Below are 21,158 nucleotides of genomic sequence, written 5' to 3'. Positions count from 1 at the left end.
TAAAGGCATTTACTGGTAGCATACTTCATTTTTGAGTAACTCTTCACAGAGACATGTTTGCTACTCATAATGGGGCAAGCCTTCTAAATAAGAGTAGAACGGCTGTAGCTCAAAGGCACATGAATAGTTAAAAAATAAACAAGTCTCAGAAATAAGAAAACGGGACGGGTTCTTCTATTATGTTACCTGTGAAGTCATTCTTTGTGATTTGAAAATGCAGACTTTAGAATTCCATGAGACTCTTGGAGTTTCAAGGTCCTTTGCAGAAACAAAGATAATACTACCCACTTGGTGTGTTTACAGTGTGAGCCTACAAGTTTATACTTCCTGTGATGGGACAAAAATCTGTATTTTTCAAAGTCAGAAAATGAAAAGTGACTGACATATTAACCAACTAATCTATAGAGAATTTTCTCACAAAACATATTTTAAAGCAAAAGTAAAGCCTATGATTGGACCTCAGTCATTGACATCTGCTACCAATGTTACAATGCTCTGTGCAGATTGGTTTTTTTTTTCCTCCTGGATTCATTTCCAATTCCTTTACTGTAAAGAACATATCTACTCATTCTCTGTCACACAGCCAACAGTGCACATCCGCCACCTAGAACTCTTACAACAGATAATGCTAAATTGGCAGTGAGGAAAAATGACAGCTTGGAGAGGCCAGGCAGCCTGTTCAGATCACCTGGCAGTGAGCAACAGAACAGTGTTCCAAACCCAAACTGCCCACAGCAACCCTCCTGCACACAGTGGTTCCCTTAGCAAGTGCTTCAGCAACAAAGCCACATGCCAATCAAATGAGCCAGCAATCTAAGAACCAGGGTCTCAGTTTCAACTCTAAGATACAGATAACAAGAAGACAAGTTCCAAGCTTACACTGCTAATACTCAGTTCAGTATGAAAATAACACAAATTACAAATGACAGTAATGAGGTGATCTTCCAGAACTTTCTCTATAAGCGGCCACTAATTGTTGCTAACCTGTGATGAGGTGAGTCAGGCATTGCCCACTAGCCCAATACTGCACAGCTGACACTACCAACTAACCCCAGAAGCTGATCACAAGTGCAGTCAGACTGCTGAAATGAAAGCATTTACAAAAGTTCCCTAACCGATTTATAAAGTCCATGTTCCCTTTTTCTTAAGTCATATATAACACATGAGAGGGGCCATATAAAGGCTTGATGCAATCTTACCAAACACAAGGATCAACCACGAAGGAATAAAGAAAATTCTCCACTTCCTAGTTATTTTATAGCTTCATATATTTCCAATCTTTTTAAGTGACATGAGATAGGGTTTTTAAGTCTCTGCCATGTCATAATGTTGAAGAATACTGTTCTTCCTAAATTTGTGGTGGTTGGTATACAGATCAGTTATATTTAATATCCCCATTATCAGGCAGAGACATGGAAAAATGAACACCAGTAAAAGTGCCAGCAAAGATGACCAGGTGCATAGAGAAGGTTTCTAGACACTTTGCTGCCCCTTCTGAAAAAATGCTTCCAGGAATCTTGCTGTGGAAAAGACAATCTCTCAGGTTTTCCCAGAACACACAAAAGCTAACACTAAAAACAGTGTTACCAAGAGCCAACAAGCCCTTTGCTTCTCATCAATGCCCATTGAATGTGAGCATAGGAAAGGAATAAGTTAAAAACAAATGACTAAAAAAAAAAAAATGGTTTCTATGTCAATAAGTGAACCAAAGGTATGTTTTTCTCTATTGCAAGAAACATTCCAAATTCATGTTGATAAAGCTTTAGATAGACCGAATAAAGAAAAGTGTTTGGAACACAAACATTGTGACATTCTGGGTTTGAGTACTGAACGCAGTGCTTGCTAAAAGGAAAAGTACATTGCCAGGAACTATAACCCACAAGCTGAGGAGACAATAGGATCGCTGCATGTTGGGTGTAAAAACACACCACTGTTATATACACAGATTAAAACAAAGACAAAAGAGGAAGTTCATGGCTTAAGCAGTTATGTGTCAAAACAACTGTGACTCATGTTAAAGATAAGGCTTGCTATTTGCTGAGGGCAGGAGGCCCCCCCTCCCCCTCCCCCCCACAGCATGCCGCACTTCCCCAGTCGGCCCCACAGCTGTGTATATCATACACTCTGCAAAACTCCTAACAAATTTCATAGCAGTGTGATTTTATTTATTTACTTTGCTCATTCAACCCTTATTTTCCCTTCTCCGTGATATCTAGAGAGGGGTGATGCTGCAATGTGTTGTTTACCTGAGAGTGGTTAAATGGAAAAGTAGTACAGGACCATACCCAATATAAATACAGCTTGAGCAATTCCATCTGATTCCATCATCTGTTAGCTGAGCAGACATATTTATAGACCTCAGACAGCTAAGGAAACTAGAACCTTTTTAAGAGGAAATATCGCTTAGAAGATGAATATAACTTATTCAGAAGACTGACTTCATACATAATTCTAGAAGCCCTTACCTTGAAAGGACTGCTTGGCTCTCTCTACAAGTTCATCAATGGGATAGCTGGCCAGGTTTCCTCTGGCGTGTTTAGTTTTGCAGTAGGTACAAGCATTGAGACACCTGTTCAAATGGATGCAATAAGTAAGGCTCAAAACCATAAAGACAGGGCACGCATCACCTGACAGACAAAACAAACTGAGCCGTGACATTTTAGTAACATTTGCTTAATTTATATGAGATACAAAAATAATTATCTAAATGAATCATATTTAACTTCCACGGGAAACAGAGTTAGTAATCCTTGTGACTTTTAACTGTGAGAGGTGAGAGAATTATCATAGAAAGCCACAGATTAACCTAAAACACACAAGTCTACAAGGAGCAAAGCTTACAAATATTTTATACTCAAACACACATGTTTTTGAGGACTAAGTTTATAAAAGCCCATGATTAATCAAATGAATTCAAAACACAGCATGCCTTTCGGGGGGTGAGGAGGTAAACCATCAGTATTTCTCTGGCCATCAAACAACTAGAAAATGTTTAGTATTGCTTATATGTAACATTTTATTAGGAACATTGAAGTATATTCATTGAACCTTTAGCTAATGATTTCTCACAAAACTAGGGACTTTTAGAAATTTTCAGATTAGTTTTTACCCTTTGAGGAAAATAGTAAGAAGTACATGTAAGCTACATTAGCCAGAGAAATAGGAGATGACAGCATTAGCTGGGAAAACTGATTCATGTCCCAGTAGTCTTCAGCTATGGCTAAAAGTTATTTCTTTCAAACCAGAGTACTGATTCCTCTAGTTTTAAAATACAACTTAAATAAATATATTACAAAATTTTAAACATTTTTAATATATAAAAAGATGAGGTTTAAGAACTGAACAAAACAGAAGTTATCTATTCTTATTGGTTCACTATCCACTGTACCAAGAAATAAGGCCCTCAAAAGACCATTGTTACACAGTGCTTCAAAGTTTCCCATGGTAAAAACAGAGTTTGATAAATGAACCTTAGCAACTTGGTTTTACTAGTATATAACTGAGATCTGTATGAGTCACTGTCCTTAGTCGTCAAACCAAGAATGGTTAATGTCTCATAGTTGTTCATACAGTGCTACGGAGCAGTAATGTGTCCATTCTCAAATGTATTTCATTACTTAGCAAACCACTGATCATTAACTGCAAACACTGCTCCTCCCAAGAAATTCATATTTAATTGAAAATACTGAGGACTTTCTGCAATTTTGGAAAAATGATGTTTGGCTATGCTGCCAATAAAGGATCTCTTCTGTGTCCTCCCGACTGAGGAGAACCTCCTAGTGTAGGCACACAGGATCCCACTTAGCCTTGTATGTGTGGTAGTGGGGGTACAGCATACTATCAACAATGTCCACCAAACAGAATGGGAATCCACACCAAAAAGGCAGACAAGAAACTAACCCAAGGCCATGTAACAGCTCAGGGTCAAGTGCAGGCTTGCCAGATTTCATGTCTATGGGTCTTCCTTATGAACAAGTCCATGGAATAAATGTGAGTCTAACATCCTTGGGGAAGGTTGCTACATCCTGTGTTTAGCCCAAATGAGGCTCTCGGTTCCATTTCCAGCATTTTTAGTATGAAGAAACACACACACACATACACACACACACACACACACACACACACACACACACACACACACACACACACACAGAGATCATCCTGGCAGCAAACAATTGGAGGGAGAAGGTCCTCATCCAGCATGAGCTAAGGTAGTGCAGGATGTTCTTGACAGCACTTATTCTCCTCCATAAAAGCATTTGTTTAAAATATGTGCTTCCCTCCTTTAGTCCTGAGAACTCTAAGTCGGGCTTCCTGTCTGAGCAGGCCCGTACTTGTTCTTTGCACTCCTGCTGTTATCTGTTGTCTGTTTCTCATCTTCTTGCTGAGTCAATGGGCAAAACATGTCTCCTCATATGACTGGTTCTGGTTCAAATTCTGAAACTCAATTCCCAGTAGTGTGCTGGGTACACTGGGAGTGTGCTCTCTGACTCTTCCTCAAGTGTTCTGACGGCTCTGGGATTCCCCTCTGACTGGGATTCCCCTCTGACTGGCATTCCCTGAAATCAGCTCAGTGCTAGGCAAGCTGCCACTTCGAGCTCTAATGCTCCTTCAAGGACCCTGCTCTCCTCATCTCTGTCCCACGCAGGGCACTGAGAAGTCTATAGACAACTGTGAGAGAAGCCACCAACGCTTCTAACTAGGGTTGCCTTTTAAAAGATACCACACCAGAGGAAAGTCTGTGAGAAGAAAACTGGAAAGAACTAAAGTGAAAGAAGTAGTTTAAACAAAACACAGGCGAATTGGTGCAGGTAAATCACGTAGAAAAGCTTTTACAGTTGGTATCTTGTAAGTACCCATTACTACTAGGTGTTTCACGCAACTAGTGTTAAGTAAAGTTTAGATTATCACGTTATAAGCACACCGAATTCTGTGGAACAGATGTATTGTAGATAGCTTAGTTTAAAAGGAGGTGTGGAAACAGAAACCAAATGATGGCTTATTATTGTCTTACTCAATAATGATAGAAATACAGCCTCTCCAGGATTGTAAAACTGTACCAAAAAGTTGAAGTGAGTGATATTCTAAAACATTTCTAATAGTCAGAAAAGCCAAGGCAATATAAATTCTACATTAGGAATTCAAAATACTTTTCACTCAACTGTTTTTCCCCAAGTTGTTGAAGAGGTATTCTGAATTCTAAATTTTCATTCATTAAGATAGATTCATTCTCATCTGTCCTCAAAAAAAAAAAAAAAAAAAAAAACCAAATTTTAGAAAGACTTACTATTGTTAGTAACCTCAAAATCAACAATTACTGCACACTTCTATAAGCAAATCCCAGCAGAACCAACTCAAGAAGTCTTATGTCTAGAAGGGTCTGTTATGATACAGGGGAACGCACTGTGCTAAAGCAGTAAAGAAAGAAAGAGCCTTTTGATGCTTCAAAACAATTTTCTTGCAGTCACCAGGAACTGTGGTAACCAATCATTTCAACACTTTAAAATAAGGGAATTCATAATAGACAGTTTCAATTGTCTGTAAGCAATTAAATAATTGTCCAAGAGTAAGAACTCTGAGCCAGTTTCTTCAACAATCAAAATACAAAAGCTCTTTGAAGGGTTACCGCTGAATGCAAGGATGCAGGAATGCCCTGGCCATAGTGACAGAAGAGAAAGCACAAAACACCTACACATCATGTGAGCTGGCCATTAGCCAAGAAAGACAACAGGCTCAAAAGCAGACAGAGAGTAGACAAGTCATCAGTGCAACACCAAAGCCTGACGGAGCATGAGTGGTACAATACTTTAAACTGATAAACTAAACAAATGAAGTGACAATGAAGGTTCAAAAACACTGATAGCCCGAGAGACTGGAACACAGGATAATATATTTACTCAATACCGGACTACATGAAACGAATGCAGACAAACTCCCTTAGAATAGTCTTTTCAAAAACCTTAGTACTGTAAGTTCTGGAATAATTTAGAAACCATAGTTACACTCTAAAGCATGGCCATATGATCTGTTTGTAATGAAGAGGGGCAGAGTGAGGAGCCTAATATGACTGAGGCTCCTGTTTCACCTTGATTCTTGGTTGAGCATTAAATCTAAATATGCAAAATCCATTTGAGAATAAAACATAAACACTTAAGTATTAATTACTGAAATAGTGCATTGCAGTCCTTACATATACATAAATCCTTACTTATTTTTAATCAGTTGGCAAAGAATAAAATCTTTTTAGAAGCTTCAAGTATGACAAAATAATAAGCTCATAGAGAGAGCTAAGTCTTAGAAAAGCTGTTCATGTTCTTCTGCACCAAGATATCATCATGCAAACCAAAAACGAAAATTCAAGAAGCAAGACTTCCACAGGATACATGCTGAGGAAGGCCTGGCTATTTAATAGCACCTACTGTGCCTTTGCATGGGGACATTAAAGGATTTTTCCAAACAAAGAATCAAGTGTTTGAACTACCAAACAAATGCAGGAAATGCTATCAGCAGACTGATGAGATCCTCAGGTAATAAAAAGATGTCTGCATGCCAAGGCCGAAACCCTACCCAAAGGAAAATGGAGCACCAGAAACACTGCAGAAGTGTGGTTCCAGAATCAGGCACCTAAGACTCTCCCACCAGAGATAATGCCTTCCCCTCTCATCACTGACTCCCTGTTCTCTCCAAAGGCCAGTCTCCCTGATAACTCAGGATCGTCTTCCATTGTGCCCTCTCTGGACTCTTCTCTCTCCTGTGTGTTAAAAGTTACATTATATAGATTGCACCTCCATTGCCCTGATTCCATCCCATTAGCTCCATTCTTTATACTTCAAAAGGCTGCATTAATGGATTTTCACTCCCATGGATTTCATATCCATCTCTTTTACCTGAAAGGATTATTCTTATAGCCAGCACCCATTGACTCTCATAAAATTCAAGACCTTTAAAAGAATTTTGGTAGGAATAGCAGCCATAATAGCAAAAGAGGACGGCTGCATGCTTGCCTGGCACTAAGTTAGGAATCTTAAATAATAAAGATGCAAGAGGCATTATCTGGACCTTTCACAGAGGAAATCAAAGCGCGAAAGGATTATAAATTGTGCCCAAAGGTACAGAGAGCCAAGTCAGATGCATTGCCTTCCTTCTCCTTTTCTTTCTGTGATGCTGGAGCGCACACCCAGGGCCTCACGCACATCAAGCTTGTGCTACTATAACCCCAGCCTTAGACACAACCCATCTGATGTGAGATTGCCACGGCACAAATTATATTCTGCAATGGTCTAATAACACAAAAAACCAACTCTGTGTGAGAATACAATGTTGGCATGAATGTTTAAAAGCCTTCAGTTGGAGCTGATGAAGCACCTTGCTGAGTAAGAGCCCTTGCTGCACAACAGTGGGGATTTCAGTTCAAGTCCTCAACACTCAGAAAAGCTCAGCGTAGCCACGCACGTGACTATAAACCACATAGAGTGGCAGGAGAGAGAGACAGCAGGACTACTGAAGCTTCTGCCACCAGCCAAGCTGTAGGCTCAATGAGAGATACAACTCAAAGGATTAAGGAAGTAACATAAAGCAAGGCACCCTCCTTTGGCCTTTGCATGCGCCCAGCTACCTACATACACCACCCACATGCACTTACAAATTGCCTTCAGAAGGATGCAACATTCTCTACTGTGTACCACAAGCTTTAGCATAGTCTTTGTATACCACTAAAATACCAACAAATACTTGGTGCTGCTGGAGACTCCACAATGGACATGGCCAGCTATCAAACATTTCTGCTCCGTTAGGAGATGGGCCATGCAGGAAGGTCCTCAGTAAGACACACACCGGGAAAAAGAAGGCATCATGTTTAGCAACACGAACTTTCTCTAAAGGTAAACTATCTTGTCCTGCCTCTACTGGGTTTTACACTTTTGGTTTTGTTTTGTTTTATTTTTTGTTTTGTTTTGAGATTGCGTCATTTCCCCCTAACTTTTCTTGCTCTGAACTCTCCCGCACATCCTTCATATTCTCTCTCTCTCTCTCCTCCTCCACCTTCTTCTCTCTCTCTCTCTCTCCGTCCCTTCTCTCTCTCTCTCTCTCTCTCTCTCTCTCTCTCTCTCTCTCTCTCCCTCCCTCCCTCCCTTCTCTCTCTCTCTCTCTCTCTCTCTCTCTCTCTCTCTCTCTCTCTCTCTCTCTCTCTCTCTCAAATACATAAGTACAGCCTGCTCAGTCTCTATAGTGTTACTTGTACATATGTTGCAGAGCTGACCATTGGTATGCTCTTCCCTGGAGAAGACTACATTTCCTTCTCTCAGCTTTTCGTAATTGCTCGCAGTTCTTTGTGTAGGTTTGAAGCCTTGTGGGCCTCCCCCGTCAACATTAGCATGTCTGCTGTTGATGTCCTTGTTCAGCTCATGAGCACAAAGTTGTGCTAGCTTCTGACATTCCTAGGAGATAATCTCACATCAAACTCCCTGTACTCCCTGGCTCTCACAACCTTCCCACTCCTGTTTCTGCAATGATTGCCGAGTCTTACAGGTGCAGGAGCTGTACTGTAGCCTGAGCTCCACAGCTCACATTATGGATGCTGTGGCTTTCTGTAATGGCCTGTTTATTGAAAAGAGAAACTTCTGTGAAGCTGGGTAAGGACGACTCTCATGGGTGGGTATAAGGACTCGCTGTTACTATTTAACAAACAAACAAGCAAAATACAAAGAGTGCCAAAATACAAGCATACACATAGAATTTCAAGAAAATCATTATATTTTACTTGGATTTCTTAGCTCTCCAGAGACCAGCAAAGAACCATTGAGGTCTCTGGAACCTATTTACAGATCATTCTTTATCATAACCCCAAGTTTTCATTATAAGACTAGAAAAATCCTTGGAACCAAAATGTACAAAAAAAAATGGCAAGAAAAACATCTTTGTTCAACTGAGTATTGCCCTGAATAGTGATGGAGTTTAGAATGAACATCACTCATACGTGGCAGAGAGAATTTCAGGTGAATTGCCCATGTTTTCTATCTGTAGCGCGCAGCTTACTTCTGGGAAGTGGTCTCATGCCCACAGCAGCAGCAACTGTGTAGGGAGGTACTTATTAAATAGTATCCTCTGTCCACCTACATTGTTGTTTCTGGTTTTATAAGATATTAACAGTAGCTGGACTGATAGCTGAGCAGTTAAGAACAGTGGTTATTCTTCCAAAGGACCCAGGTTCAATTCCCAGTACACACACATGGCAGCTAACAACTGTCTATAATTCCAATTCCGGGGGACCTGGCACTCTCACCCACACAAACAAGCAGACAGAATACCAATGTACATAAAATGACAAAAAACATTAACAGTAGTTAAAGAAATAAGGCAAGACACTATCTATTCCTTCTAAAGATCAACTGCAAATAACACAATATTGCCAATAAATCAAAAATATCTCACTAGCCATTAAAGCTACAACCAAGCCCTCATCACTCACATGCACATACAAAAGGGGAAGGGAGATGGAGGTGGAGGGGGGGGAGGTAGAGGGGGGAGGGAGAGACCAAGAGAGAGCAAGAGGTGGGGGGAAGGTTTTTTTTTTCCTCTCATTACATTAGACTGTATGTTTGGGGCTTGGTTTTCTTTTTATATACACATAAGATACCTGGCCCATTTACTGAACTTACTAATAGAGTATGTAAGAATATAAACAGGACATGCCTTCATAAATATTTTCAGTGGTGGTGCTATTACATATGTCTGAGGTAAACCCAAATTTATGAGATGATCATATGAGAAACAGCATTTATTTCCTATGAATTCACAGCATTAATCTGCTGTTAAGTAAGCAATCCTTGATAACTACACTCACAAATACTGTCAACATATGGGAAACAATCTCCAGTTAAGACTGGCCCAGGGGTTATAATGATCCTACTGAGGCACATGCTAAGCATAGCAATCCAATAAAGAATAGACCTCATGCTGCAGCTTCAGAGAGGAGCGGAAAGGAGAGCCACTGCTTCTGCTTCCCCCGCAGCTCTGCAGCCTGACCTCTGCCAAGGTGAAATCTACAGGAAACTCTACTTGCAGCTAATTCTATACTGTTTACCAGGGGCCCAGTTTGGGTGCCTAAGACAAAAGATACTGTTCTAACATTGGTCAAAACATCTTGAGAAAAGTGGGGGAATCCTTACATCTCAAAAGTGTTGAAACTAGAAAGCTAAGTGCAGACATATATGTAACATGTGGAAATATAAATTGTGTTGATCACAGGGTAATTTCATAAGTAATAGACATGAGGAGTTTAAAGAGAAGCCAGAGAAGCAAAGCCTAGGCATGCATGCAGCTGCCTGGCATTCACACATCCACGAAGTCTACGAATCTGGAGAAAGGGGCTGGGAAGGAGTTCTGCTGATAATTATAATACCTTAACTAGAGTCCAAACTGTCTCTGCTTTTTGAACTGACTACAGAAGCAGAGCCAGAACAGATACTATTACCAGAGAGACAAAAACAATGCACAACACTCTGTGTTATCTGGTCCCCTGGCTATCAAGCTGATACCCCAAGTCATGTGAGAAGAGAGTGGCTGCCTCTCAAGACCTGGGGAAAGAGCAGTTCTGAGAAAGGTTTGGGTGACTCTTTAAGAACTTTATCTCTGGGGCTGTGGAGATGGCTTAGGTATTAAGAGCACTTGCTGCTCTTCTAGAAAATCCAGGTTTGGTTTCCAGTACCCACATGGGACTTCACAGCTATAAGCAAATCCATTTTCAAGGGTTCCAAGACGCTCTTCTGACCTCTGAGGATGCCAAGCATGCATGTAGTACACACATATACATGCAGGCAAACATTCATGCACATAAAAATAAACTACAGAAATCTTTTTTAGTGACTCCATAATGTAACTAATTCTATGCTATGTTTTAAACTATTGTCTGAAAAAGGCAAAGTGCATATTGGATGAGGGAGATAAGACAATGTAAGAATCCAAATGTTGGAGTGAGAGGAAAGCTCCACAGTAGAGTGTTTGCCAAGCTGGAAATCATGATTCCACTCCCAACAGACCCAATGTAGTTTGAATGAGATGGTCCCCTACAGTATCAGACATCTGAGTACCTGCTGTGGAGTAGGTGTGCTGTTTAGGTAGGTCTAGGAGTTGTGGCCTTGTTGGAGGAACTATGTCATTGGAGGTGGGTTTTGAGATTTCAAAGCCACACACCACTGTAGTTTGTTCTCTCTGTTTCCTGCTTGAGAAACAAGATGTGAGCCTTGGGCTTCCTGCTTGTGACATATGCCTGGCTCTGTCGTGATGGACCCCTCTGGACTCCTAAGCCCAAACAAAGTCTTCCTTTTGTAACTTGCCATGGCCATGGTGTTTTATCACAGTAACAGAAGAGTGACTAACATGCCCACCCAGAGACACACACGAAGAACTCTTTAAGATGAGACGTATGTCAGTTGGGAGGAACTTCCTACTATGAGGTGGTGACAACCACACCACTTAATACTGACGCGGCTTATCTGGTCACACAGGCAAAACTGCAGCATGGAGAACTGAATCCCTCCTGGTTTGCTCTTCTCAGCTCTTCTGGCATTTAACTTTAACACAGAACAGCTACAGAATAACTTCAGCTTGTCAGTTTGATTACCTGGGTTGCTTTCTCTTTTTTTATATATATAAAACAGTTTTGTGACCATATGTGAACATTACATTGTTCGTATTATGATAATCCTTGCCCATCAAACAGGCTTGGTAAGGGATTTGTCTGTTTGATTTATTTCAAGGTTTTTCTTTCGCTGCTGCTAATTCTTGATTCCATCTTAAATCTTTAAAGTATCTTCCAAGCAAAGGACACAAGTGCTCTAACAATTCTGTCACAGAACAAGGTGCAGTGGCCTTTCCCATCCTTTTTCTCCATCACTGACTTTGAAGACAGAAGGAGAAATGTCTGAGGAAATAGACTCCTGGTGTCTTTTCAACAGCCTGCACAATGAAAAGGCCAAGATAGGGATGTTGTTGATGATGCAAAGTTAAGAAAATAGGGCATGATACACAGCCCATCTTCATCTGTAGCCTTCATAGGCATCTTGGATTCAGGGGGCCAAAGCCCCATTTCCAGAAGGGATCCTGATGGTGAGAAAATATAGGGTATGGCACCTGCATCCACTGAAGAGGTCCTTTGATTGGAGGCTGGACACAAGGCAGGAAGTTCATTTCTGCTTCACAGGTATGGATTTTGGATTTTTGTATTTTTGAGACTCATATACAAACATCGAATTTCATCATTTGTACCCTTCCTCTCCCTTCCAGTTCACCCCAAATCCCCCAACACCCCTTCCAATCCATGACCTTGTCTTCTATAATTTGCTACTATACTTAATTCTTTTAAAGTGAGAGTAGCTAACCACGGTCCCTGGTGTGCTTGCTTCAGCACTGTGAACAAACACAAACAAGTAACACCTTAACTAGGCATTCCCTGACCATGAAGCATCACTATGGTCCTGAATGAGGGACCTGGATGATACTCTGAATGTTCCTGTTCTGAAAGTGGTGATGTGATATCCCTGAAGGTCAATGACAATTTATTAAGGAGTATGTACAGGTGAGGGTGTTGAGATGTGTATGACTATCTGGGGAAAAAGAGGGAATTATAGGGTGTTTCCATCAGAAAGGAATTTCTTCACGGGGGTCCAGCTCAGCCTTGTATGTCTGCGTCAGCACTGTCATTCACCATGTTTACGTACTATGAAATGGCTATTGATTCTCCCGCAGTTTGGTGTACTGTGTGTGCATTGTGTTGACCTGGGCTATTTAGAAATAGCAGCTCGATTAGCAGGGAGAGTTGTATGAGGAGATACCAAGGCACAGTATTAATCCCAGCTTCTCTCCTATTTGCTCCACTTTCATGAGTTCCTCACAGCCTCTGGTCTAGACTCACAAATCTGCCTTGTGTACTCAAACAATAAAATTACTTTAAATAAAAAAAATTAAAGTTTGTGTGTGGGTTGGGAAGGGATATTGAGATGTGGTTGGCTGTCTGGGAGTAAAGGGGATAAATTATACTGTGTTTGGCTAGATTCCATCCAGCACTTATTCCAAGCCTTTTATCAGGGGGCGGACAGACAAACAGACAAAGACAGACACACAGACAGACAGAGGCAAACAGACAGAGAGACACACAGAGAAAGGCAGAGACAGATTAATTTTATTTAAAAACCTACTTTTCTCTCACAGTCTAGAAGGCTCAAAAGAAAGGCATGTCAGCTCCTGCCCCAGAGTACCCACTGTGGCTCATTCAGACATTCCTTTCCCCTGTTTGGTGAATGGTGAATCTGGGAAGTGCTTTCGACCAAAATCTGTTGGAACTCAGCATTCACATGGAAACTGCCATCACCCCAGAAAAGTACGAGGGCGAAATTCCTACCAGGAAATGCACTGAACATTCCTAGGGAGATACTGCTTTATGCTTAAAATAGAGCATTTCTTCTACAGAAGGTAACAAGCTTGTGAACTGCACCGTTTGATCCATAGACTACAGACTGAGAAAGGACAAATACAGAGAAAGGAACACAAGTAGAGATATGCGGACCATATAACCAACACATTGGCTAACATGCACCGGGAATATCAAAGAAACAACTAAAAGGCAGAATTTTAGACCCTCTTTTACCATGACAAAAGTTTCTGGAGACAGAATCTCACTGTGAAGCCCAGGCTAGCCTAAGACTAAGGGTCATTCTTGCTCAGCTGGGATGACAGGTGTGTGGCACAACGTCCAGCTTGGAGACAGTCTTTCTTGGTTGTAGTTTTTCAACTTGCCAACTTTGAGAGTGCTTGGCATTATGTCATACACATTAGAAATAATGAACAAATAGTCCCTGCATCAAAACCTAAGTAGATTAGCATACTACAAAGGCCTGGAGAGGGGCTGCATAGAGAACTGTTTAACTTAATGAATTTGTGGGGGGAAATCAAACAAACAAACAAACAAAAAGTGAAAAACTTCAAACATATACTCATCAAGCTCATCTCTCTAATTTTACAGATAAAGAGTAGATACTGCACAGTTTAGAGCCCAAGAAGAAAACGGAGATTGGAAACACAGCTTTCTTCCTAGTGAGAGACAGCATTAGCATATACAGAGGTCTCACCAAAAGCAATAACCCTCCAGAAGGACTGTGTAAGTGCAGAAAGAATGGCAGGCGGGGGTAGGGGGGGACGGGACATTCCCAATGTTTGGGGGTAGACAATTCCTTTTAGTTGTAGTTGTAATATTTTAAATGTTTGTTAGTTTCTATCATATTTTAAAAATTGGTTTCAAACATTTCTAAACTTCTTTTACTTAAACACAGTCTTTGTTTAACACACCAATCAAATGCACTGTCTTTGTAAGCAGAATATGAAGAGTAAAATCTCTGGAGCGCCTCAATCCTGTCCTTACCTTCAGAAACCAATGGAAGTGCATCAGAGCCAAAGACCAACAGAGGCTGTGTTTTCCCTTGTCACTGAGATATTTTTTTAATTTGGCAAAATAAAAAGGGACACATATCATTATTATAAACATACTTTTTAGAAACAAGATATATTTCATTTTTATTTATTTTATTAGTTCTGTCTGTCTGTCTGTCTGTTCGTCCATCACTATATGTGTGCATGTGTCCATGGAGACCAGAAGAGACAATAAGATTCCCTGGAGCTGGAGTTACAGGTGGTTCTGAGACACATAACATGGATGCTGGTGAATCTATAAAAGCAGCAAGCTGAGTCATCTCTCTATTACCAATTTACTTTTGTTGGTGGTATTTTTATTATTATATTTTATTATAAGTTGAAAAACATTCACACTGAACACAATCCATCAGGAACTGGGGAGAGGACACGTACTTTAGACCACACGTTGCTCCTGTGAAGACACAGTTCTGGTTCTCAGCATCCACATGGCAGTTCACAATCATCCCTAACTCCAGGTCCATCAGATGCCCTTTTCTGAACTCGAAGAGTACCATACACACAAATAGTGCACAGACATACACACAGGCAAAACATTCATACGCATAAAGTAAAATAAATAAATATAAACAAAATTTTAATGAAAAAAATTGATCAAGGTACTAGAAGATACACGGTATTACTGGCAGGCTTACCTATAGATCGCAACCTCACTCTGAAAAACCAAAACTATCACAGCCAATGCACTGCTTTCAGAATAGAATGTGAGGTAAAACATCTGGTCATTCTTACGTGTCTTCTTTTATTTTAGTCTTTCAGTGCCTTAAAAAAATTTCCCCAGATCTCTGCACACAAGATTCTACCTACTGATGAGGGGATCTTTTTTATGTTAACCTATATGACCAAGCTTGAGGGGTGATATCTTATATCACACCCACCCAAAAACCATGATGTAAAGAAATCAGGCAGTAGAGCTAATATTGTGAACATCTTTAATACTAACTGATTTGCATATGGAAAAATTAAGATAAATCTTTTGTTGACTATATACAAGAATGGAGGATTATTTTGATGGTTTTGAAGATGTCCACTGACTGACTCTCAAGAAAAGTGGACACAAATTCTACAGAATATAGAAGTATAAAGTAACACTGTTGTTACAGAAAACAACATGGCAGTTCCTCAAAAAGACAGAGTAGAAATATATGATCTGGAAACTCTGTAGTAAGAAAAACACTATACACCAGGACTTAGTAGATGTTTATTAACAAATGTCTCTAGTAATATTACACCCATAACAAAAATTCCAAAGAAATGCAAATATTGACCAAAATTAGAATACACAAAGTAAATCTGGTATCTAGCCTTGAACGATGAAATCTGCCACATATACTACACCTTGAGAGAATCATAAATATACAACACTAAGTGTAAAAAGCAAATCACACAAAGACAAAATGATGTGATTTCAACTGAAAGGTAAGTAGAAAAGTCAAGTTCAGATGTGAAAAGTGGAATGGTGGTTGCTTGGGATGAACACAAGGAAGAGTAGGGATGCCATTGTTTAATGAACACAGCTTCAAGTTAGGAAAATAGAAAGACTCTAGAGCCAAATGGTGGGAGAGCCTCCCAGTAAACACTAAGATGAAGGCAAGTGTTCCCAAGTTGCACAGCCAACAGAAGTAAACTGCTCAGTGTGTGTGTGTGTGTGTGTGTGTGTGTGTGTGTGTGTGTGTGTGTGTGTTATGTGTTTTATAAGCTTGAACCACCATGTCTGGTTTAAAAAACATAGGCTAGTTAAGAGACTGAGCAGATAGCTTAGCTGATTAAAAAAACTTGCCTAGCCAATTGGAAGTCTCAAGCCAGTCAGAGACCTCTCCCAAAAAAAAAAGCACATGTATGATTAACCTCTGAACAGCAGGCGCACACACACACACACACACACACACACACACACACACACACACGCAAGCATGTGTGCACGGGCACAAACCTGTAAAAACACACTGACATGGGGGGGGGAGGGACTGATTAATAACACTAGATAATAAAAACTGGAAAAGGAGAATGAAATTCTACAGACAACTTCATGAGATCACAGATCACCTGAAGATTATCAATGACCTAAAAGTGATCCATGCATGTTAAACAGCAACACAAACATGAAAAAAATGGGAACCAAGGAGCTTTGTACAGAATTAGTTCTATGTAGTCCCAGTAATGACTGCCAACCAAATCCCATGCCTAAATATAATGAAATTTATTAAACAGCAGAAATGGTTCTTTCTATCCAAAACTCTTCCCAAACAAAAACAAAGCATGAGCAACTCGACATGTGCTGTTTGTATTTCATCACTGTTTTGCACAGAACAAGAGAGTTGTTGCCTACACACCATTTCTCAGCATCAACACTCATTTTCTTATGCAATTTCAAGTTTGGTTGGCAGGTTAGAGACATTTTTTTTTCCAACCACAGACAAAACGTCTTTTGATACTCAAAAAAAAAAAAATAGTACAAGGAAATATTCCCAATAAAAGACAACAAAACAATGGTTTGTAACTGCATCATCAGTCTAGGGAACAGCTGAAGTGACTCCAATTAACCTCGGGTGGGATGTGACAAGGCACTACCAACACACCTAGTCTATGTCTCCAACCAGAAACTTAGAAACGCTTGCAGAATGCCACAACATTGGGAGTAGGCAGGAAGAAATTTTTATTTTATTTTTTGGGGACAGTATCTCATGGAGCTCAGGATGACCTCAGTGTTTTTTCATTTATAACATTTTTTTTAAAAATAATGAAAAGGACTCATGTTTGAGGCTACAGTGCAGGGAGAAGCAGTTCTAGCTCTGAGGGCAGGAGCATGAGCAGATGCTTACAGCATCTCCACACTCAGAAGGCAGAGAGGGATGCTGGTACCCACTCACTCTCTCCTTTATATGCATCCCACACCAACCCAAACTCACAGTGGGTCTTTCCTCCACTGTTAAAACCAGAACTGTCTGAGACTCAAACTCTCATCGAGCTGACCAGAAAGACAGATCACCATAAGAAACATGGCACTAAGCCACAATTTTCCCACAAAGAAATTAAGACTTTGGTCTCAGAGGTCTGGATAACTACCATTTTTCTTTCTACCTCCAGGACTCTGAGCTACAAGTCCTCCTGCATCAACTCTCCCACAGCTGGGCCTGCAAGCATGTGCTACCGCACAAATGAGATAAACTCAGGGCCTCATGCACGCTGGGCCAGAATTGTACCAGCTGACTGAACTACAGTCTCAGCCACCAGAATTATATTGTTGAATCTTCCATGTAATCTTATGACAACCTCTTAGCGTTTAACATACTAACATAAGGCATAGAAGGCCTTGATAATGACTGCTTCACTTTAATTTTCATTTTCTTGGTGTTACAGGAAACTGACTTCTACATGGGATATTTAGGTTTTTGAAAATTTAAATCCTATCATTTATTTTGAAATCTCAAGAGAGGTTTATTTATTTAAACATATAGTTATAAATTATATGTGTACACACACACACACACACACACACACACATATTTATTTATTTATTTATTTTACATACATGGACTGGAGAGATAACTCACTAGCTAAGAGCACTTTCTGTTCCTGCACAGGACCGTAATTTTGCTCTCAGCAGCAGTGGTGAGCACCTCACAACCACCTCTAACTCCAGATTGAGGGAATCTTATACTGTCTTCTGGACTCCTTAAATACTGGCACACATATACATACATACACCAATAAATAAATAAAAACAAATTTTAAAATGTGTAAAGCTGTGCAATCAAACATGGACAATGATAGATAAAGCACAAGCAGCACTCACGGAAGGAGGCTTCACTGTTTCAGGCTCTTTAGAGATACTGTGCAAACCCTGAAAAGTCACCCCCCCCCCCATGAAGTGGCTGCCACTGGCATTCTCTCCAAAGATGGACCAGACGTAGAAACATAAATAATCTGACAAATGTTACAAACATTACACAGCTGGTTAAGTAGGTGAACCAGACAGTCTGGCTCCACTACACATAGTCACAACCAACACACAGGCTACATGTCATAACATATCAGAAATAAAGATATTTTTGATAATGCCTAACAAGCTCTTTAATGGAAACATAATAGCAAAGATTTCAGTTGTCTTGCTAATCCCATTATTATTTTTGCTTTTGTTTTTAACTGTAAACCCCTATCCTAATTGTGTGTGTATGTGTGTGTGTAGAGGGTTAAACACATGAGTGAAGCCTAGATTTTTAGTAATATTCATTACCATTAGGAAAATAATTAACAGCAATTACCAAGGGCTACTTCTAAAGGTCTTTTGCAAGAAGTCAGGAATGGTAAAGCATGTGATTCCAGCCAGGAATGGCAGAGCATGTAATCCCAGCCAACTGAGAAGCCTAGGCAGAGCTGTGAGGTTGGGGCCAGCCTTAAACCAAACAGAAAAAAACAATGTTTTCTAATTCCACAATCAGTATATGAATATAAAAATAAAGGCAGTAGGATTGGTATGTGGTATAGCAAAGAGACAAGCATATTATCTCTGCATGACATGAGAGTGCAGGTGACTGATCAGAATTTTCACCCACTGACACACACGGGATGAAAAGTTTCAGTACTTCAGCTGCATGTTGTTGAGGTGCAGGTAGACTACCCCAATAATTAGAGGTCTGGAGGAAGCACAGAGTTCATGCGAAGCATGACTCATGGATCTTGCAGCAAAACAAAATTCACCAGACATTTATCTCTTCAAAACAAGACACTGGGTCTGGCAGCAGCCCACAAGTAAAAAAGACCACGTGAAAGTCAGACACTCGTGTGCTGGTTAAAAATAAAAGGGTGGGAGGCACATGACGAGTGATGACTCCAAACCTGACCTCTGAAATATACAGCACCATTTATAGCTTCCACAACATTTCAAAACACCTGAAAACAGCAAGTTTCACAAGACAAGTTAGGAAAGAAAACCAAAAGGCCACTTTGTAAGTCAAAGTTTAGGATGTATTCCAGTAAGATGTACCACATCTAAAGAACAAAACATGGAGGGCTCGGTCACACTGGCTTCAGTGATGAGGGCTTTCCCCCCTACTACATGAACTCGGGGTAGTTGCCCCTCCCTGCCTTAAGCTGTGTAAGCTGGTTCGAAAGGCATGCAGAAGAGACTTCCACTTAGCAGCCCACCTCCCTCACAGAGGAAAAAAGGCGACAGACACACTGGCACTCACCCATCCACCCAAACACTGACTCTATCTGTGAGGTTGTGAAATAATGACCCATAGCAAGAACATTTTCAGACCCAATTCAAGTCCCTTCTGTCAGGAAAGACAAAGAAGTTTGTGTCCTCAAAATTAGTATAAAGATTTCATCTCACAACAACAATAAATCAATAAAACATAATGGGAAGCCAAACCCAAGAAAGTTGCCATGAAATAGGAGTGCAAGGGCTCAGGGCCTGAGAAGGGGCCTCACCAATACTGGAAGCTAGCAGTGTTTCACTGAGTCATGACTAATTAACTAGCATTAATACCAGCAAAATGGAGCCATTTGTGATCCATTATTTACACTACTATCATCAGCAAAACTTTTTTTTAGATTTACTTACTTTTATATACATGGATTTTTGCCTGGATCGTGTGTGTGCGTGCGTGCGTGTGTGTGTGTGTGTGTGTGTGTGTGTGTGTGTGTGTATGCGCTCGCGTGTGTGTGTGTGTGCACGCGCACGCACGTGCGTGTTATCCATGTGCATGGCTGGTATGCATGGAGGTCAGAAGATGGTGCTAGATCCCCTAGAACTGGAATTAGGATAGTTATGAGGATCTGCCATGTGGCTGATGAGAATTGAACCCAGGTCCTTTGTAAAAACAACAAGTGTTCTAAACAGCTGAGTCATCTCTCTAGCTACAGCCACAGTTTTAAAGCCAATATAGCTTGTGACTGAGTGATATACATCCATGCCCAGAACTGCCAGAGGAGCAAGGCCATGTTTCATATGTTCAAGACAGTAGTTAGGAAACCATAGGGATATATGATTAGATAGATAGATAGATAGATAGATAGATAGATAGATAGATAGATAGATAGATAGACAGACAGACAGACAGACAGACAAAATAGATGATAGATAGACAGACAGACAGACAGACAGACAAAATAGATGATAGATAGACAGACAGACAGACAGACAGACAGACAGACACAAAGCAAACCCTGCAAGCACATCTGAATACTCTCCCTACCTCTCCACGTACCTTCTTAGGCCAGTGACTATCTTGTACCACCCACCAGCCACTATACCTGGAACAGACCTGACTTACAGCTCTACCTGCTTAGCTGCCCACGTATACCCATTAATAAGCACCCAAGTCTCAGCAGAGCTCAGTTGGAAAATCTGCTATAATCAAGTAGAAATGCAGCTTGCCATTGAAATCACCAATTCCACATGGATTTTTTTTGATCATTTAACTTATGTGTGAAGAATAAAAAAGTGACTACATCATGAATTTTGAAGAGGAAAGATTCCACAAGAAGAGAAGGAAACAGTGAAAAACTTAAAAGACTCAGAAAAAAAGATACACATAAGAGAAAGGGTTAATAATGGAAAGTCACTAATAGTCCCAAACACCACCAAGAGGTCAACCATGAGAAACTGCTCTCCCCTGCCTCATCAGAAGAATGTTGGGGATGGAGACAGGGATGTCCAGAGGCAGCAG

General features: G+C 40.4%; 1 protein-coding gene across 1 annotated transcript in view; it reads right to left on the bottom strand.

The window, feature by feature from the left end:
* Nucleotides 1-21,158, bottom strand: part of CDKAL1 (CDKAL1 threonylcarbamoyladenosine tRNA methylthiotransferase) — a 543,702-nt gene that overhangs the window by 317,769 nt on the left and 204,775 nt on the right. Inside the window, exon 9 of the mRNA XM_084796106.1 lies at nt 2,466-2,569. Within this exon, the coding sequence (XP_084652232.1) occupies nt 2,466-2,569 (104 nt within the window). The remainder of the gene's footprint in view (nt 1-2,465; nt 2,570-21,158) is intronic.

Source organism: Acomys minous (assembly GCF_964271855.1).
Source record: "Acomys minous genome assembly, chromosome: 9".
Classification (NCBI taxonomy): domain Eukaryota; kingdom Metazoa; phylum Chordata; class Mammalia; order Rodentia; family Muridae; genus Acomys; species Acomys minous.
Note: the sequence above shows the minus strand (reverse complement) of the source record. Positions and strands in the feature narration are given on the sequence as shown.